The 16,241-nt window shown below is 48.6% G+C and overlaps 3 protein-coding genes across 3 annotated transcripts; 2 read left to right on the top strand and 1 right to left on the bottom strand.

Moving 5' to 3' along the window:
• The first annotated feature begins 2,943 nt into the window (after nt 1–2,943).
• F4812DRAFT_350424 (uncharacterized protein) lies at nt 2,944–5,080 on the top strand. The gene has a single exon (XM_047931726.1). The coding sequence runs from the start codon at nt 3,115–3,117 to the stop codon at nt 4,843–4,845; it is 1,731 nt and encodes a 576-aa protein (XP_047791215.1). The 5' UTR covers nt 2,944–3,114; the 3' UTR covers nt 4,846–5,080.
• A 2,255-nt stretch (nt 5,081–7,335) lies between these two features.
• Nucleotides 7,336–9,361, top strand: F4812DRAFT_470661 (uncharacterized protein). Its single transcript, XM_047939003.1, has one exon. It carries the CDS (start codon nt 7,613–7,615, stop codon nt 9,212–9,214), a length of 1,602 nt encoding a protein of 533 aa, XP_047791214.1. The 5' UTR covers nt 7,336–7,612; the 3' UTR covers nt 9,215–9,361.
• A 2,165-nt stretch (nt 9,362–11,526) lies between these two features.
• Nucleotides 11,527–14,161, bottom strand: F4812DRAFT_450760 (sulfate permease; the record flags this gene model as incomplete). Its single annotated transcript, XM_047936127.1, has 3 exons — nt 11,527–13,611; nt 13,665–13,810; nt 13,888–14,161. The coding sequence occupies 3 exons, from the start codon at nt 14,159–14,161 to the stop codon at nt 11,527–11,529; spliced, it is 2,505 nt and encodes an 834-aa protein (XP_047791213.1).
• Nucleotides 14,162–16,241: the final 2,080 nt, after the last annotated feature.

The raw sequence follows: 16,241 nt of genomic DNA, 5'->3' as shown, positions 1-16,241 counted from the left end.
CCGACCCCCCCCCCCCCCCCCCCCCCCCCCCCCCCCCCCCCCCCCCCCCCCCCCCCCCCCCCCCCCACAGTCTAATAGCATAATGCATCTTGCAAGATCTACGCGCCAACAATTAGCAAGTCGATTGCCTAGCTAAGGTATGTACAGTTTTACTCCTACCTTAACCACCCACGTGTCTCGGATTGCCCCTCTTGTCAGTAGGAGGTAGTTTATGAATGTACTTCCTCGTCGCGGGATTTTTTGCGTCCGTCTCAGAAAACAAGAAAACACAGATGAATCTCACCAAGACGAAATGAATGGTTGTAAAAGTCAGCTTTGCCAGTTCTGCATGAGATGATGTGCTCGGACACCGCCTCGCTCCGAATCGCGACATCAATTCTCGGTTGTCAACCGAATATTCCAAGAACATATTCTACCTATTAGTCGAGCCCAGACGCTATCGTTATGTATCTTAATATCATTTTTCCCAATTTACCCGAGTGACATCATGGGCTATAGGGGCGATCAGCCGAATTGGAGTTCCCATCACGCTTAAAAGAAAACCCTCCCACTTTAGATCTCACGTTATTATTTTTTTAAACCATAATTAGTTCGCCACGTGGGTTCTCACGGCTCACCCTAAGATATTTATCTGATCTTCGGCCCGAGCCTTCTTTATATTTACCTCATACCTACACCACCCATCGGCTCCAATGGAGCTTATATGATAAGTCACTAGTGCTCATGGAAGTCATGATGGTTGTTTGATATTAGGCACATGTAAGTTGATCTGCCAGATATAGCAGATAATAAACCGATGCGTATATTATGAACACGGTTCTCCCGAAACCGAAACGTAGCTGCCTGGTTTAAAGCTCTTATTATAACTTTTTACTCGAACTAAGGTTCGTTAGTTATGTCTATAACTTGAACTTTCAAAAATCAAATACAACATTTCTTTATTAAGTGATACATACCATAGTCATTCTCGGAGAAGTTTTTGTACTTGACAATTGATACGAATCTTCATTCCAACGTTACGGCTACCCAAACTACACTACACCCCTTAAAATGCATACTACGGTGCCTATCTACTTCAGGTACTTATCTACATTGGTAGTAAGGGGGTTGTGGACCGAATACCTGGTAATTCCATCGTTTTTTTTTTTTCTTCTTCTTCTTTTTTAAGTTGACCTTTAAACTACTATCTAGATTGAAAGTGGCCCCTGGACTTCTTGGCGATGAGGATCCAGTGTATGTAGATATTGGGAAATGCCAAGCCACCCGTATCGTATATCTCAGCCCTATGAGAAATCCACATCTCTCTACCTAACCTAACCTAAACTAATCGAGACTACGCAGATAGACAATCTTTTTCAACTTAGCGTCATTACGTCTCCTTGACGATATATAGAGGCCACAGCACTCCCCGATGTTGCATCCCACATCATCAGGCCCCCATGGGCCGCATCGAAGATATCGTTCAGATTCTTAGCTGTTGATAGCTCAAATAGCTCCAGCCCAACTATGGAAAATTGACATTCACCGACCAGCGCTCGTGGTCTCCAGACCTGCCTCAGACCGACCGATCATGAATTGGCATAGTAAAGAAGCGGGTCAACGATCAACAGTCAACGAGTCTAACAAGACCCTACAGAGCTATTTCTCTAATCCTAGCATCTGTCTTAAGGAGAGGACGCGACTAACAAGATTAGGAGATGCGGGATGCCCATTTAGGAACGCGCTATACATATGGTGAACCAGTTAAAACGGTGTTGAGTATACTGACGCTGCGTTAGCTAAATACATTAATAATAATATGACAAGGTAGGTAGAAAAGCTTGGGTCGCAAACTTAACAAACATTAAGTACCTGGACTTTCTACCTATAAAGCCGTGCGGAGCCAGCCTCTCTCGCGTCCAATCATGGGACAAATCTGTGCCTAATCTAACGGGGTATCCCCCTATTTGCTTTTCTTTTTTCTCAGATTTAGGGCCGACTACCGCTTGGAATAAAGTCTGAGAAAATGGCTGGCAACCGGTCTGATATTCGGTCAGCGCACCCTGCTTTTCAATGGCTGTTATTTGATAATTCGCGATCCATCTGGGTTTCCCCCAAGCTGTGTTTTTTTTGGGTCCCCCCGAAATTGGCGCGAATAATATACTCAAGATTACAAAGGATCGGACCAGAGACAGATACCAATGCGCCCGTGGTGATTTTGAAGGGGAGGGGGAAAGGTTTGGAAACGTTCTCTTCAATATTGGAAGTGAGAAACTCTTGCCTGTCCCTCGACCGGCTTCATCACTCATACGCAGTCATTACCTACACAGTTTAACCTCACGAGGAACGAAACAGTGCTATTGGATATCACTTAAGAAGAATTACAGATAAGATAGTTCTGCAAGACAGCCAAGGAACTATCGGATGGAGAGAGAGAGAGAAGAAATTCTCCAACAAAAAAAAGAAAAGAAGAAAAAATAAAGGTAATCTAGGCCTGCGGTTATCCGCCTCTCGATACACGGCACCGACGAGTACCCCCAAGTATTGATTTATTTATTTATTTTTTCCTTATACGCCTCCCCCCCTTTTTTACCGAGATCCAACTATCGCACATTGGGTACCTAATATATACCACCTCTTACGACATCCGATCGCATAGCAGCAGCCGCAGCAGAAGCAGCATATGGTCATCCCAGTTGGATATCATGTAGGTAGAGTGGCCACGTTGAACGTTGGAGTACCTTACTTCTATAGCGACATCTGGAAGTACTATTATGAAGAAGTACTCTCTCATAGAAGCAACTCAGATGCAGGTTTCAATTGCGGAAATCGCAAACGGAGATCATAGAAGATGGCTCTTGGCTCTTGGCTCTTGCTTTCTGTGGCTGTTCGCCTCTCGGAGCATCAAGTGGTCATTCCACGTTGGAAAGCAAAACTTACCTTCAGCTGAATCCAATTCGAAACTTTTTCTGACTAGACCTTCCAGATGTCTTCAGAATTCACATTCACTGCAGCTTTCCCATGATGTCAGTTTGCAAAAAAAGAAATACACTGCCTTTTAATCAATCACTACCCCGGCTTCGAAGTTACTACGGTTATCTGCTAATTTTTTAAGAAAGCAACATCAACTTCGAGATGGAACTGTCTTCAACAGCCATAGGAGAAGTCGTCCACCCTACCGCGGCGTATTATCAACCTCCCCCGGAAATCCAGGAACAGTCAGAACCCCCAGATCTGGATAACTACTATTCTGAACTCCCCTGGACGTCCTCTCTTCTCAATCCCAAGAATCGTATAGACAGCCTTGACCCGCCCCTGAATCCCCTATGGCGCGTCGATGGTTGTGCCGGCTTGGGCAGCCAATATTACGTGATCCCGCTTTTCATTAAACATGTTCCCCCTATACGCATGGACGTCTTCGTTTCTAATTCACAACCGCGTCTTATCCGTGACCAGCTCGAATTAGACAAGGCCTTCCACACCAAGGACTCCGCTCGGCTACCTAGACTTGCCGTAGCGAAACACATCGTTCGAATCCTCCAGCGCTGGACTACGACCGATTTTCATGACTTATCATCCTTTGAAAAATTCTATAAAGGCGTGCCTTTTGGCTCACGTCTGATTCTGGAGAACATGGCACTCGACACAGACCAGGTCCAAGTTAAAGTCGGCCTCAACCATAACTTGGAGCACAAGCTACTTCCACTTTCACAGTTGGCTTACTTTTGGGGCCCTGACTTCCCATTTCCTCCGGTAGTCGACTTTTTTGATCTTCACGTTGTCCAAATTCTACATGATAGCGTTTGTCTCGTACGAATTAACGAGGAGCTGTTCATTTTCAAGGCATTGACCAGTGGGGCGAAATACCTTTACCACGAACTGAAAACTCTCTGTACCATCGAACCCCATGAGAACATCGTTAGGCGGCCGATGCACGTCGTTACAAAGAGGTGCAATTTCGGTTTCAAGAAGGCTATCGCTGGTTTCACTACGTTTTATCACCCTAAAGGTACTATTCGGGATGTTCTGCCAAGTCTACAAGCTCATGGTCTACTGCATCGCAGTGACCAGTTGAAGTGGTCAATACAGCTGACGAAGGCTCTCGAACATTTGAAAACTCGCTCTAGAACATACTACCCTGATTTGCGGCTCGACAATATTGTACTTTCGGAGAAATCCGACGTCATCATGGTTGATTTTGAGCAGAGAGGCGTATGGTGCGAGTTTGCGGCACCGGAGGTTAACGCTATTGAATACATGCGCCTAATTGCAACCGACGAGTGTGTCCCCGAAGCCATAGGCAATAAATACCGGAAGATAATGGAGGAACTGGTCCCAGGATTCGAAGAACTGGAGAGTGAAAAATACACCAACCCGGAATATGGATTCAACGTACCATGGATCGCCCTCAGCGAAACAGAGCAAGAAGCTGCCGAGGTGTTCATGCTTGGGAGAGTCTTGTGGTGCATCTTTGAAGGGGCCAGCGGTCCGCAGAAAGCCGCCGTGTGGCAGTCGTATAGATGGGAACCCGATCTTGAGTTTCCCGAGTACAGGAGAACCCCTCCTGCGATGAGAGCCTTGATAGACAAATGTACGAGGGGTAGACGAGAGGCTCTTGGCAACTTCATTATAAGGCGAAACAGCCAGCTTGTTCTAACAAATAAACCAGTCAGTGAACAGAGTGCCGACGAGGTCAAGCAGGCTGCAAAGCGCTTCTGGTCGACCGAAATCGAAGTAGCAGAGAAGTTTCTGGAAGTCAGAGGTTCCCAACGTCGTAAGGGGAAATGGAACGACAACTACTTCGAGCGCCCAACCTTGCACCAGGTCTTGGAAGAGCTATTAGCATTCCAGAACGGAGCCATCTGAGGCTATGCAACCAACCATACCTAAGAAGGGGGGTTAAGAAAACCTGGTCATACTACTGAGACAAGCATCTCACTCCACGTTCCTTTCGGTATAAGAGTCAGTATCAATATATAATATGCTTCCAAATGATTCCTAGCGTACCCTAATCATGCCGCCGTGAAAGAAACCCCTGCCAAGCATTCTAGAGCAGAAAGACTCGGAAAAGGTATTTATTAGGGGTCAAAGTATAGTAATGACTTACTCAGAGGATATTGCCAAAATTGAGCATAGGACCTAACTTCAGAGGTAGAAAAATCCGAGTATTCAACTGTAGAATTATGATCAGACATAGAGTTTTTCGAGCCATCCGAGAGTTCCCCGAGATTAGGAGTAAATGCTATTAGGTCGAGCCACCACTTCCCTTGTTGCCCAAGTTTGTACAGATTGCCTTCCCGACTGTCTTCAAGAGCACCTTAGCCTCTACTTCAACTTGTCGCCAACGACGCTATTATTGAACGACCTAATTTCCACTACACTCGTTTGTAGTTACGGGGCTATGTTGACGAATCGTGAGCCATTTCGCCATTGTATCGTCCTCGTCTCTTCCCGACTTATCCGTTAGGCAGATTCCAAAAAAAGGGAGAAGCAGGAAAATTCCGCGTCGGCCCCTGTGTCTTAGATGCCTATCATTAGGTATCTACAGCTTTCTCCAAGCAGGCGTCTCTAAGATTGCGCCAGTGGGCTGGTAGCCAATTGGCTTTTGTCAAGCCCTATCGGTATATCTTGAGTCCCCCCCTTAGGTGATATACCGAGGCCACGAGAAACAACGTGTTGCTAGGTACTTCGCCACAGGATGGGTTCAGCGTGAGGTAGGGATGGCACAGAGTGACGAAGCCAAAGTCTTTGCGTCTAGAAAGAAAGAAGTTGGGAAGGACGCAAGGAACTAGGATGCCGACGCTTCGATAGGATAAGGGCCTGGCTACCACCCCCTGGACCCGTCCGAAGTCCTGGTAGAAGAGCAGAGAAAACAATTTCCACTGACTGACTGACTATGTGAAGTGCTAATCCCAACTCTACGCTAGTTGGCAACTTCCCAAACGTGCAATCAACACTACCCCTAATGACAACTGGTTAGCCGAAGTGGCAAACTGTTGAGGTGAAAGGGGAGTATACCAAAGCGGCGCAGCTGACTGGCTATTACCGTAGTGTCGTCCCAGGACCTCATAACCTAGCGACCGCAAGGTCCTTTTTGGAAGGGCCCAATGGGATCTAGTACCGAGTACTTTGGGGGAGGCAAAGCATCGTATACCTACCTACCTTAGGTTAGATACCCAGGTAGGTAGGTTAGGTAGGTATGCTTTCTACCGAGATCATAACCAGGAGCTTATACCACTTCGGTGTTTGACTTAGGTACCTATCCATCTGCAGCAGTTGCTCCATGTCCGTGCATTACTGCGACGAAGACCATTATTCGCATTGAGGCTATACAGCGAAGCTATAAGGAAGGGTGCCATATAGGAAGCTTCGTCGGCCCGAACCACATAAGTCATAAGTGAATAGAAGCTGATGGTTCCGCGCGTCCGCAAAGTTTTGTGCCGGATGATATTATACCGGTTCGAAATTCCATACCGGAATAGGCAATGCGAGTATCCGGGGTAGTTCGGAGAAATCCTAAATCGGAGCAGCACGTAGAGGTCGGCCCAATGCGCAAGGGCGGCACACGAACTTTGATCGCTTTGGGGGGGACCTCGTTCGTCGTTGAGTTTTCAAAAATGATGGTAATTTAGAGCTGGAGTCCTCAATTGTGTTTTCTTTTCTGGAAGAAATTGAAACGGAGGAATGTGTTAGAAAAAGAGATTGTGTGTGTAAGAAGCCTCGCTGGCCGCCTAATGGGTCGGCATCGGTGGGAAAAGACAAAAAACACTAAAAAAACTGACGAGGTGGTCGCGCCAAGAGGCGGCCTAGCACGGAGGCTTCGCGGCCCAAATCGCGACCCAAAGACACGACGAACCTCTCATATCAGCGGCGGTCGCATCGAGGGCCCCGGCCGTGCTTTATATGCGAGTCCACAACTACGGATCCGTGCTGCCTCTTCTCCTCCAAGGCAGAAAATAAGGGAAGGGGGGAAAGGGGGGAAGGGGTCCAAAATGTTGAAAATCACCGCTCCGACGAACTTTCCGCTCGTATTATTTGCCAATCATGGACCCCCCCGGTCCCTCCCTGTGGCTGATTAGAGGCCCATCGCATTCGTCCCCATTCGTCGCACAGGGTAATATCGCACGCAACAACGTCCAAGTTATTCAGATGCTATGCTATACGTCCGTCCTCTACCGTCAGCAATAGCGAATCTCATGAGGTAAGATTCGGCATCGCCAGTCCTAACCATCCCCTTGGGTCCAGCGATTACTCGTTCGGGATAATAAATGCATATCATATATCGTTTCAGCTGCAACGTCCCTTTCGAGTCGTTCGTTTGCCCAATTCTTGACCCGTGGCTGAGGATTCTGGTCTTCCCTTATCCCTCCTCATTCTACGACTAATTTGTTCGTAACTCGCACGAAATAGGTAAAGTATGGCTGCACATCGAACCAACCTGGACCGAGCGGTCTGGGTACCGGGTCTTCTTTGTCACCATGTCGGACTTTTAGGGGCTTGCTCTGGCCTGTCTGCCTGCCTCCCTGCGACTATGTTATAAGTAACCACCGTCTCGTCACATCCCCAAGACGTATGTGTATAAGAAATCCTTCGGTATCACCTTCGTTTCATCTTAACTCGCTTCTCGTCACTTATGTCTCCACCATCGGAACGTTTCAGCAGGCTCTCACTCGGAAGTATGCCGCCTATAACTCGTCTTCAAAGTCGGAAGTTACAACAACAGCAGCAGCAACAAGAACAACAACAAGATCAACAAGAAGGAGGAGAACAAGAGGTGGAAGACTCCAGCTCCGAGTCCGACTCGGAAAGGGATTTCGACGTCGACGATGACGGCTTCATGGTTTCTCCGTCAAACCTCCGGTACTCGCTGGATCTTCTCGACGAGGAGACGCGGGAGAACGTCAACCGGGCCATAGAGGTGCCCCCGCAGTTCACGCTGCGCGGATGCCAAGCTGGCGACGAGCGCTGCCTCTTCCTGATAACGGAGCCGGTCGAGTACACCGTCCGGACCGGCTCGGAGCAGAGCGGCTACGGCACCCCGAGCTGCACCTGCGAGAGCGGCGAGCGCGGGGAGTCTCCCTGCCGGCACATCCTGTGGCTGTTCGACCAGATCACGAGCCAGGTCCTCGGCGCCCAGCGGAGCCCGCTCTCCCTGACGCCGCACGGGTACCCGGCAGAGCTCGGGAACCCGTACGACGCCATCTCGGACTTCCACCTCGACATGCTGGCCGACAGCCTGCACTGCGACGTCGTCGGCCAGTCGCCGGACCCGAACCCCCGGCGCGTCCGCGAGACCCGCGAGATGCTCGCCTCCCTCAGCGAGGTGCCCGCCGACGAGTACCGGCCGGACCTGTTCGACAACCCGCGGCGGGGGAAGCGCGCCGTCAAGAGGGGCGACCTCGAGCAGACCATCTTCCGCATGCTGCTCCGCAACGACGACTTCTTCCAGTACTTCCTGTCGTCGATGCGCGCGGACGCGGACGCGGACGCTTACGAGTCCCCGCCCCAGTCCCCCGGCTCCTACTCCCACCCCAATTCCTATTCTTACTCTAATTCTTACTCGTACTCCTACTCGAACCAGTTCCGCGACCTGCAGCGCCGCGCGGACGCCGCCCTCGCGGGCCTCCGGGAGTACGCGGAGAACCCGGCGGCGCGCGGGGCTCCCCCGCGCGCCCGGAAGGACGTGCGATGGTGCGCCGAGCACCTGGCGCGGGTGACGCGGCAGATCCGCGGGGCGATCCACAACACGGCGCGGCCGCTGCGCGGGTGGGAGCTGCGGGCGGCGGCGAGCGCGGCCGTGCACATATTGGAGAAGGTGGTTGTGGAGTGGGACCGGGACGTGGACGACCCAGCGGAGGAGGAGGACGACGAACAGGAGGGAATGAAGAAGAACGACCCGCGGGCTCGGGCGAAGGCGGAGCGCAATTTGTTCTTCCGGCTCGTCGGCGGGGAGGATCGCAATTTCGTCGTCGACATCCTGGCCTCGATACCGCCGGAGATCCTGGGCCCGTGGGTCGACGAGCTGACGGCGCTGCAGCGAAGGATTGTGGAGAAGGGCGGGCCCGTGGCGTATACGGCACGCTTGAGCTCGCTTGTGAGCCATTTGAGGTCGAGGTGGACGGCGGGGACGGAAGGAGGAGGCAGTGGGAGTGGGAGTGGGAATGGAATTGGGAAAGGAGGAGGGTCGAAGAGGATGAGGCAGGGACAAGGTGGGAGAGCGAAGAGAGTTAGGTGAGGCTACTACTTCTAGTCGACTACCTAAACAAACTCTCTTCATCCCCTTTCTTTGTCTCTATCTCTATCTATCTCTATACCTCGTTGCGGACCCCAAAATAAAAAAGAAACAAAAGAAGAAGGAAAATACCACGGTATGGGATCTAGTCCGGGAACAGGCTTCCCCGCTAGTTACGGGAACTTTGCTACGCAGCACAACAACAACAACACGCCTCAACGTATGTGAACTATAGGATATCTGATGAGGCCCAACAATGAATGTCCTAGCCACCCCGCCTTTTTTTCTGGTAAAAAGGGGGGACGGTGGAAAGGGGAGAGAGAATGGTAATTTTCTAATCGTTCCTTTTTTTCTTTTTTTGTCTTTTTCTCTTCAATATTTACTTCTCAAAGGGAATACCTATCCTCAGCTGCGCTGGGGATGATCCAATGGCCTTGTTTTGCCTTTTTTTCTTCTTCTTCTTTTTATCTCTCAGGTTATGATACCTGGTATACTACGGGGGTGTTTTTTTTAAAAAAACTTTTTCTACTTGCTCCTGGATAGATGGGGAATTCTCGCGATTCAAATCACTTTGCGGTTAGGATTGGTTATGGGAACGAGGGAGGAGGAGGTTAAGGAGAGGCAGGTTGCGCTTGCGCATATAGAGTATAGCTGCAGACAACTAAATATATACCTCCTGTAAAAGATACCTAGCTACGGCTTTTGATGATGATAGAGTTTGTGTGTGGTTAATAGCCTGTCTACTGTCTACTGCTAACTATAGTGTGCGTTTGGAAGTTATCGTGAGCTGAGCTGGTGGTAAGGTAAGTGAGGGCTTGTTTCTCTAGCTGCTCTTCAGATGCTCCCCTGCCTCCCCTTTCTACCGACTTCCCTACTTTGACGGCAGCCGAGTCGGTTGACAAGCTATTTGCGCCATCTACCTATCTCGTATGTAAGTAGAATTTCCTACAACGGCTATAAGATACAATACAATATACACATTTTCTCGATATGCCCTAATCAAGTCACCCAAATCACTTCCGTTGGCCCTTACTAGGCCGCTGGTATACTCACCCCGTCCCCGTCCCACCATAAGTCAATTTTGCCGCCGCCCCAGACCCGACCCGACCCGACCGACCTGACCGACCCGGTCTCCCGGTCGGCGTCCTCCGAATTCTACTTTACTTTGCATATGTACCGCTCCCTCTATTTCATTTCATCCCCCCCCCCCTCTTGCTCTTATGTTAGGTACCTAGTTTCTACTCGGTCTACCTCATTTCACCGCATCTCGCCTATCCCGCCTCACTTTCGTTCTATGGAGAGGTGGGCGGTTAGTACACCGAACACCTGGATTGGAATGGGATGGGATGGGATAGGATAGGAGGCCGACCTTGTAAAACTGAATTTGAATTCTGGGCGTCTGGGTGGATGGGGTATTTCTATTTCGAAAACGGGCGTTTAGGAAAATTAAAGGGAGCGTACCTCAGGTAGATATACATGTAGAATAGGAGGTAATTAATAGGTACCTCTCTAAAGCAGTCCGGCTTTGATATCCCTCTTCGCCCCATCTCATCTTATCCCATTTTGTTTCTTGTCTTGTCTTCTTTCGCCTTATCCCATTTCATCCCCTCTCCTTTCATCCCGTCTCGTCCCATCTCCCACACATAAAGTGCGTACATACTAACTCAACGTTAAAGACAACGTGGTCTTGGGGGCTGAAATGTACCTAAACTTAAACCTTATATACCTTAGGTAGGTAATGCAACGCTGGTCATCCCGCCTGGTGTCCCCGCTACGTCGTATGGCGGGGTGACGGGAATATAGAAAATATCAGGACGGTTACTCGAAACAAGGACTAGTGTGAAGTATATAATACATAATATCACGTCGATAAAACAAAAAAAAAGAAATTCGGTACGGCATCATATCGTATCGTGATTAACTTTCGCCTAGTATTCGTCAGGGTATATCCAACACAACCCGCCTCATATATACAAGTGTCTAACCCTAAACCTCATGCAAAAAAGTATCTACAACGCAGCCCCCGAGTTGTGTCCTTAAGTCTATGGACCAGTCCGATGAATGCATGCGTATATATGCAACAATTCTAAATTTCGCCCTTTTCTTTTTTTTTTCATTCATCCGTTTACCCTCTCTCTATACGAGGTAATTGTTGGTAAGCTGGCCGCCATAAGCAACCCAAAAAGAAAATACCTCCTTAATTTTACTCATTCATAACTCTCCCAAAATGCTAACCAATCCTCATTATACACGTTTGCCTACGCGCCGATTACCAACTATTTTTTTTTTTAAAAAAAAAAAGCAAATCTTAAATCTTAAACCGTGACGCCGATATCCGGGCCTCCTTGGGCCTCGACCTCGTCTCTCGCTCTCACGTTCGCGATAGCGCTCTGCAGCGCGCTCGTCAGATCGACGTGGAACAGCGGGCGGTTGAGCCCGTGCACGGCAACCTTTCTGGTCTCCGCGTTCTTAGCGAACTCAGACGCCTTGTTGTTCCTCGGTGCCGCAGACTGCGTTATGCTAGAAGCGGTGCTGGGCCCGGGAGTAGTGGCCTGGGTCGACGGGTCTACCGACTCCGCCTTGCTGATCGTCGGCCGGATCTGGCTTTCCTTCTCGTTGGCTTCTTGCTCCGCGGCCGCCGCTGCCGATTCCGAGCCACCGATCTCGGCGACGCTGAAGATGGACTTCCACCGCGAGTGCAGGCCGTCCGGACGCGGCGTCGGGTAGCCGAAGCCGGCGGAGACGAGTCCTCTCTTCGTCCATCGGTTGTTGATGCAAGCGAAGTGGACATCTACCACATCTGGCGCTGTGTATCGGTCTAGCTGGTTGCGCACGTCGATTAGTTGCTGCACCGACGTGACGTCGACATTATTAACAGAACTAAAGTCAAATATGATAGCCTTCAACGTCGGCAGCGAGGTGTTCTCTTCTTGGCCCTTCTTCGGGCCCGGGTCGTTCCATGGACGGTCGCCAACGCGCGCATACGTGTCTGTCCGAGTACGACGAGTATTGGCAAATATGTGGCTTGTAAGATAGTCTAGAGTATGACTGGCGCTTGGGTAGTTGAACCCCTCGGAAAATCGGTAGATGAAAATACCAGGGTAAGGGCTAGAGATTTCGACTTCCGGGTTTGAGCCGTCTTCGTGGTCTATCGGGAGGAAAACGTTACGCGTAGGCGGTGAGAGGCTAGAATCCAAAGCTTCGAAAGTCCCGTATTCGCCCAACACCTTACTGTCATTGCCAATGAGGTGATCGCCCAGTACGGAGTGTACCTGGACCCTACCGAGGAACCTACCGCGAGACTTGAGTACGCGAAATATGAAAACCGCAAACGAGATACATATTGTTGCGTAGATTCCGTTCTCGATTGTTGAAAAAACGGTAACGATTACGCCGACGAAGAAGATCACGACCTCGAGAGGTGATATCCTCCAGAACTTGTAAAGCGTATTTGGTGGTGTTATCAGATCTCCGACGGCGTGGATGATAACAGCAGCGAGCGACGCGGAGGGGATATAAAAGAAAACGGCCGTAAGTGCGTAGATAGCTAAGAGCACCACAGCGGCCGTGATAACGCCGGCAAAGGGGGTCCGAACACCTGCTTTCGATTTGATAGCTGTACGACTGAAAGAACCCGTTGACGGGAACCCTCCGAGGAAGGGCGCAAGGACGTTGGTAACGCCAATAGCAACCATCTCTTGGGACGGGTTGATCGTGTAATTGTTGACTCGGCCGAAGGACTTTGAGATGGCAATATGTTCGATTAGTAAAACAATGACTGTTGCAGGTAGTTCGCCAATAAATGATCTGATTATATCCGAGTCGATGGTAGGAACGGCGGCGTGCTGGAAACCTCGAGGTACATCCTTAAGAATGGCGAAGGCCGGGTGATCACGGCGGTGCATATTAACTAACCAACTGATCATGGTGTATAATAATATGACGAAGACCGCTCTAAGTGTTGAGAGGAAGAAAAACAACTTGTGGTGGTTTGGAAATTTCTTGGCCGCCCAAGTGCATGAGAACCGGATCGTGTAGAGCATTGTAAGCGCAGTTAGACCCATAGCTGCGTTCAAATCCGTCTTGCCTAGGTTCTTTAAAGTGTTGATGATGACCATGTATGTTGAATCCCTTGTAGAAAAGCCGGTAATTCCCATAAGCGTAGGAACTTGCCCTGCGGCAATGTTGATAGCGGAACCGGTCATAAAAGCTGCGAGAGACACTAAGGGTATCAATTCGACGATCCATCCGCACCGAATTAAACCGATAAAAAGCACAATTGCGCCGGATATGAGAGCAAGGGCACTCGCAATTACCCACGGCGTATCTTCGTACTGGGGATATTCTTTAGTAGCTTTGGCGACGACAGAGCCTGTGACAGTAGAGACGACGGCAACAGGCTATAGTATGTCAGTAAGATATCTTTTTTATTAAGAGCTCTCCGTTCACGTACCCCTATAGTGATATCTTTAGAAGTGGCAAAAAACCAGTAAAGAAGGACGCCCATGAATGATGAATATAATCCGAATTCGACTGGAAGATTAGCCAACTTGGCGTAAGCCATTCCCTGCGGTACGACGACAGCACCGATAGTTATGCCTGGAAAGAAGTTAGCTATGCAATCTATAGCTTTAGGTACCTGGGTTAGGTTAGGTAGGTAGTTAACAAGAACATACCTGCAACGAGATCACCGATAAACCATTGTAAGTTGTAAAACCTGATCCATGATAAGAAAGGAAATAACGACTTAAAATAGTTAAGTACATCTCGTCCCGAGGGCATTATTTCTCGGAGCCATTCTGCGCTTGTGGGTTGATGCTCGACGAAACTGTCTGCCGTCTGCATCGAGAAGACCGATTCTCCTCGAGTTACGTCGTCCATATCAGGGTCTTCAAGCTTGATCCCTAAGACTTTTGCCAGTGTCTGGCCAGCTTTCCTTGTCGTAGACATCGTGGGAGTTGATAGGTGAGGATATAATTAAGGAGTTGGAGGTAACGATAAACCTTAGTAGAAATTCAAAGGGTATATAGTGAAGTTCGTAACCAAAGATGAAGTAGGGAGTGATCCCCCGTCAAGTAGATGCTAGGCTCGAGGAGGCAACAGCTTTGCTGATAGAACGATAGGGGTATATATCTGCAAGGGGAAGTAAGACTCCTCAACTCCAACGCTAACAGCGTGTTTGGCACAAGCCCAGATTTGGGCCAAATTAACCCGGATCGGAAATATCGCTATAAAAAGGCACTGGAGGTAGCCATCGGAATGAAATCGAATCAAACTTATTGATAAGGCGGACTCAATATAAAGTGATGTTGAGGAAGACGCAGACCTCTGTCAAAAAACCAGGTGATTTCTCCCCTCCCCCCTTTTCTTCTTCTTCCAAGAGAATAAGGTGGGTTCGATTTGGTAAATAAATAGGTTAGGTAGGTAAGTCCACAATAAAACAATGGGGGTGATGTCTGCTCTTAAAAATTATACCGAGGGGATACGGGGGTTCGGTAAAGAGAATATAAGTAATACGGCCGGGATATTTTCAGTTTGCCTTGCACAGGCTCTCGCTGTAACGTTGAAGGCCGTTTTAGCTGTCAGACAAAAGTCTGTGTGAGGTATGTATCCTGTATAATAAGGAGTAAAAGTTTCTTGTCCACGAAGGTCGGGTTCGATGCTGGCTGAGTCGTAATACAAGTACATAGGTAGTCTCAATGGGTTAATCCAGATCTTAGGTTGCCACTAGAGGGAAGATGCGGATCGGTACGCGGCCCTGACAGATGAGCAGATAAAGAGATTTTTAGGTGATATATAATATTATTGTTGAATGGAATAGAAGAGTCTTAGCAATGTTTGGCCGAAGAATAATTGTGGCAGCGAGGTAATAAGTATTGGATAAGGGCGTTGTTAGAACTTATTACCTTAGGTACTTCATACAAAGTCCGAGTCTGAAGTACTACTACATAGTAGCCCTGGATTGGTTGATCACTCGATGGCGCAATCGGCTTTAAACCTTTCAAAGCCTAGCGCCACTATCTAGAAATCTCCAAGTACGCAATCTACCTAAACATAATATCCTCTTCATCTTTTTATATGGGCATCACGGAGAGAAGAGATGAGGCCGAACGCCGACTTCTCCATAATCCCATACCTCCTTAGGAACATGTGGTATTCGGTACGGAGAATTCCATTTTGCGATGAAACCTCTTACGCAGCTTATTCGGCAGTTATACGCGGTGGGAACTTTTACAACATATGATCTCGTAATTGGGAGTTGAGTATTAGATGTTGTTAGAAATGGTGTGTGAGACTTGGGAAAATAAAGATGTAAAGATGGGAACCAGTACCTAGGTACCTGTACCCAATTCGGCGAAAAGACAACACCGTTAGCCAATCACAGGGCTTAAATGTAGAGAACTGGTCCAAGCGTCGATGACGTGATTTCGACTTTGGTTGATGCCATCACGATTCATTATAAATACGGTTTACAGCCAAACTCCATTTGGATCGAAGAATAACTTATGGGAGATTCTATTTTATCTAATACCGAATTTCTAATGATGTCATAATAGATTGAACGGACGCTGATCCGGTGCCGATTTCGCTGTAAGTACTACCTACCTACCTACCTAGGGGTACCTACCTAAGGTAGGTATGTATTGCTATATATAAGATCTGCTATAAAATGTTCATGACATAGCCAGCCCTTTCAAACATATCAACTTCATAAGATCTCGAGTTTCAAGCATAAAACAGCCACCGAGATAACCCGCCCATCCGTGTAAGTCTCCGAGATAAGACGGTCCTGAACTATATATCGGCTTCCCCGGATGCGAATAATATGCAGAATGATCGTACCTGCAGACTTTCACGGGCCACAATCTACGGGGAAATCTTGACCAATCCTAGCTGCGATGGAGCGGTCAAAGGCTAGGTTGTCAGCTTTATAGTTGTAACCTTACCTGCCTTACCACCTTAGATTTTGACATCGATGTAAGCCTTTTTCACATGCTGATCTAATATCGATGGACATTTAATGGGAAAA

The sequence above is a fragment of the Daldinia caldariorum genome (genome assembly GCF_022478825.1).
Source record: "Daldinia caldariorum strain CBS 122874 unplaced genomic scaffold F4812scaffold_6, whole genome shotgun sequence".
In the NCBI taxonomy this organism is placed as follows: Eukaryota; Fungi; Ascomycota; class Sordariomycetes; order Xylariales; family Hypoxylaceae; genus Daldinia; species Daldinia caldariorum.
This window is presented reverse-complemented; position numbering and strand designations above follow the sequence as displayed.